The following is a 2,005-nucleotide window of genomic DNA, read 5'->3' as shown; positions in this document are numbered from 1 at the left end:
GCGGCTCGTCGGGGCGGGCCGCGATGTCGGGGCGGCGGCGGCTGCTGCTGCGCTGCCTCGTGCTGGGGCTGCTGGGCAGCGGCGGCGGCGGGCAGCGCGGCGGCGGCGAGTACTGCCACGGCTGGCTCGACGGCCAGGGCGGCTACCACGAGGGCTTCCAGTGCCCCGAGGGCTTCGACGCGGCGTCCGCCACCATCTGCTGCGGCTCGTGCGCGCTGCGCTACTGCTGCGGCGCCGCCGAGGCGCGTCTCGAGCAGGGCGGCTGCACCAACCACCGGCAGCCCGTGGACACCGGTGCCGCCGCCCGTGAGTGCCCGGGACGCGACGGGATGCGACGGGACGGGATGCGACGGGACGGGACGGGGCAGAGCGAGCGCGGCGCTTCCCCGCCCCGCAGAGGCTCCCGCGGGGCCGTCCAGGCTCCCGCCGGCCCCGGAGCCCCTGCTGGTAATTTATCCCCGAGGTGAGGCTGCGCTGGGCTGCCGTGTGCGGAGCCACCCGCTCCACGCTTGTTTGTCACCTCACCAAGCCGAGCAGCAGTCCCGCAGAGCCGGAGCAGACCTGAAGGTGCAGGCAGCTCCCGCAGCCTTTCCGGGGGAGAAGGAGAGTCTAATTCTTGAGTGGAGCCTTCTTAGAATAGACTGTAACCGTGTGGCGAAGCAGACACAGCACGGCAGTTGTTTAACATCAGAAGTAGTGAAAACTGTCAGCAGAAGGAAGTTTGAGCTTGCACCAGTAGTGCGTATGCCTAGAGAAGGTCTGATGATGAGGATAGAGGCTCAGTCCCAGGAAGAGTTTGGGAGGGTGGTGGGATGCTGGTGGAGTAGTTGGGCTCCATATCCTCTATGGGGGTTGTTTCTACACAGTATAACTTCTCTTTCTGTAGGCTAATATGCACGGCTTATCCTTTTTTTTTTTTTTTTTCCCTCTTTGCCAGAACCAGTCTACGTCCCGTTCCTCATCGTTGGCTCCATATTTATCGCCTTCATCATCGTGGGCTCTTTGGTAGCTGTTTATTGCTGCACGTGCTTAAGACCCAAGCAGCCATCGCAGCCCATGCGCTTTTCCCTTCGGAGCTACCAGACCGAGACCCTCCCCATGATCCTGGCCTCGACGAGCTTCAGGTCGCCCTCGCGACAGTCCAGCACGGCCACAAGCTCCAGCTCAGCCGGCGGCTCCGTGCGGCGCCTCTCGGCGGGCCGGCCCGAGCCGGGCAGCCTGGCGGCGTCGCCCCCGCCGCCCTACAGCTCCGGCTGCTTCCCAGCGCCCCATCCCGCCGGCTTCCCGGCATCGCCTCCCTTCCTGGGGTACCCTCTCCAGCCGGAGCCTGCGCTGGCCGGCAAGAGCTGCTCCGAGGTGGCTCAGGGCTGAGCGGCGGTGCCCGGAGGCGCGAGGAGCGGTGCCGGGCCGYGCGCCGGCCCTGGGAGCCCCGGAGCGGGTGAGTGGCCCTGGGAGYGAGCGGGAGCTCCGGCCACGTCGCCTTCCCTGGCCGGGAAAGGCCAGGTCGCCTTCCCGAGCGCRGGGATTGAAGCTACTCTTCACAACATGAATACGGAAAGCTTAATTTCTCTAAAACCTGTTAGTTTGGTCTAATCTGTGCAGAACGTATCCAGAGATGGGTAGGAAACCTGTTCTAAAAGTGCTCATTTCCTAGTGGTATAAATGATGTTTTAACCCTAAACGATATTAACTTAGTTAACCAAGCGGCTGCGTTGGGCAGAGATAACCGTCAGAATAGCTCTGCAGAGCAGCAGCGTGGCTGAGAGGCACGAGAGAAGTAAAACTTACTAAAACGAAGAGTTTGAGCATCCTAAAAGCAGCTGAGTGTGTCACGCACCCACGAGCAATGGAAACACAAGGGAGTGTATTACTATAGGTACCCAAATGTGTGGGTTTTTTAAAATGCACTTACTATACCTGAAATCCATACTTGTATTAATAAATTACTGGTAAGATAGATAAAAATATTTTAGTATTAATTAGGCTAGTTGAAAACATGCCAGTC

General features: G+C 60.3%; 1 protein-coding gene across 1 annotated transcript; it reads left to right on the top strand.

The window, feature by feature from the left end:
* The first annotated feature begins 23 nt into the window (after positions 1–23).
* Positions 24–1,371, top strand: SHISA3 (shisa family member 3). Its single transcript, XM_026037490.1, has 2 exons — positions 24–306; positions 938–1,371. Exons 1-2 carry the CDS (start codon positions 24–26, stop codon positions 1,369–1,371), a joined length of 717 nt encoding a protein of 238 aa, XP_025893275.1.
* Positions 1,372–2,005: the final 634 nt, after the last annotated feature.

The sequence above is a fragment of the Nothoprocta perdicaria genome, unplaced genomic scaffold, assembly GCF_003342845.1.
Source record: "Nothoprocta perdicaria isolate Ctin4 unplaced genomic scaffold, notPer1 scaffold_2, whole genome shotgun sequence".
Taxonomy (NCBI): Eukaryota; Metazoa; Chordata; class Aves; order Tinamiformes; family Tinamidae; genus Nothoprocta; species Nothoprocta perdicaria.
Note: the sequence above shows the minus strand (reverse complement) of the source record. Positions and strands in the feature narration are given on the sequence as shown.

What these genes read in the sequence shown, in the direction of transcription:
- SHISA3 (XM_026037490.1), top strand. Translation starts at nt 24, where the DNA reads ATGTCGGGGCGGCGGCGGCTGCTGCTGCGCTGCCTCGTGCTGGGGCTG. An exon ending in GGACACCGGTGCCGCCGCCC is followed by an intron (nt 307 to 937) that starts GTGAGTGCCCGG and finishes CCTCTTTGCCAG; the next exon opens with AACCAGTCTACGTCCCGTTC.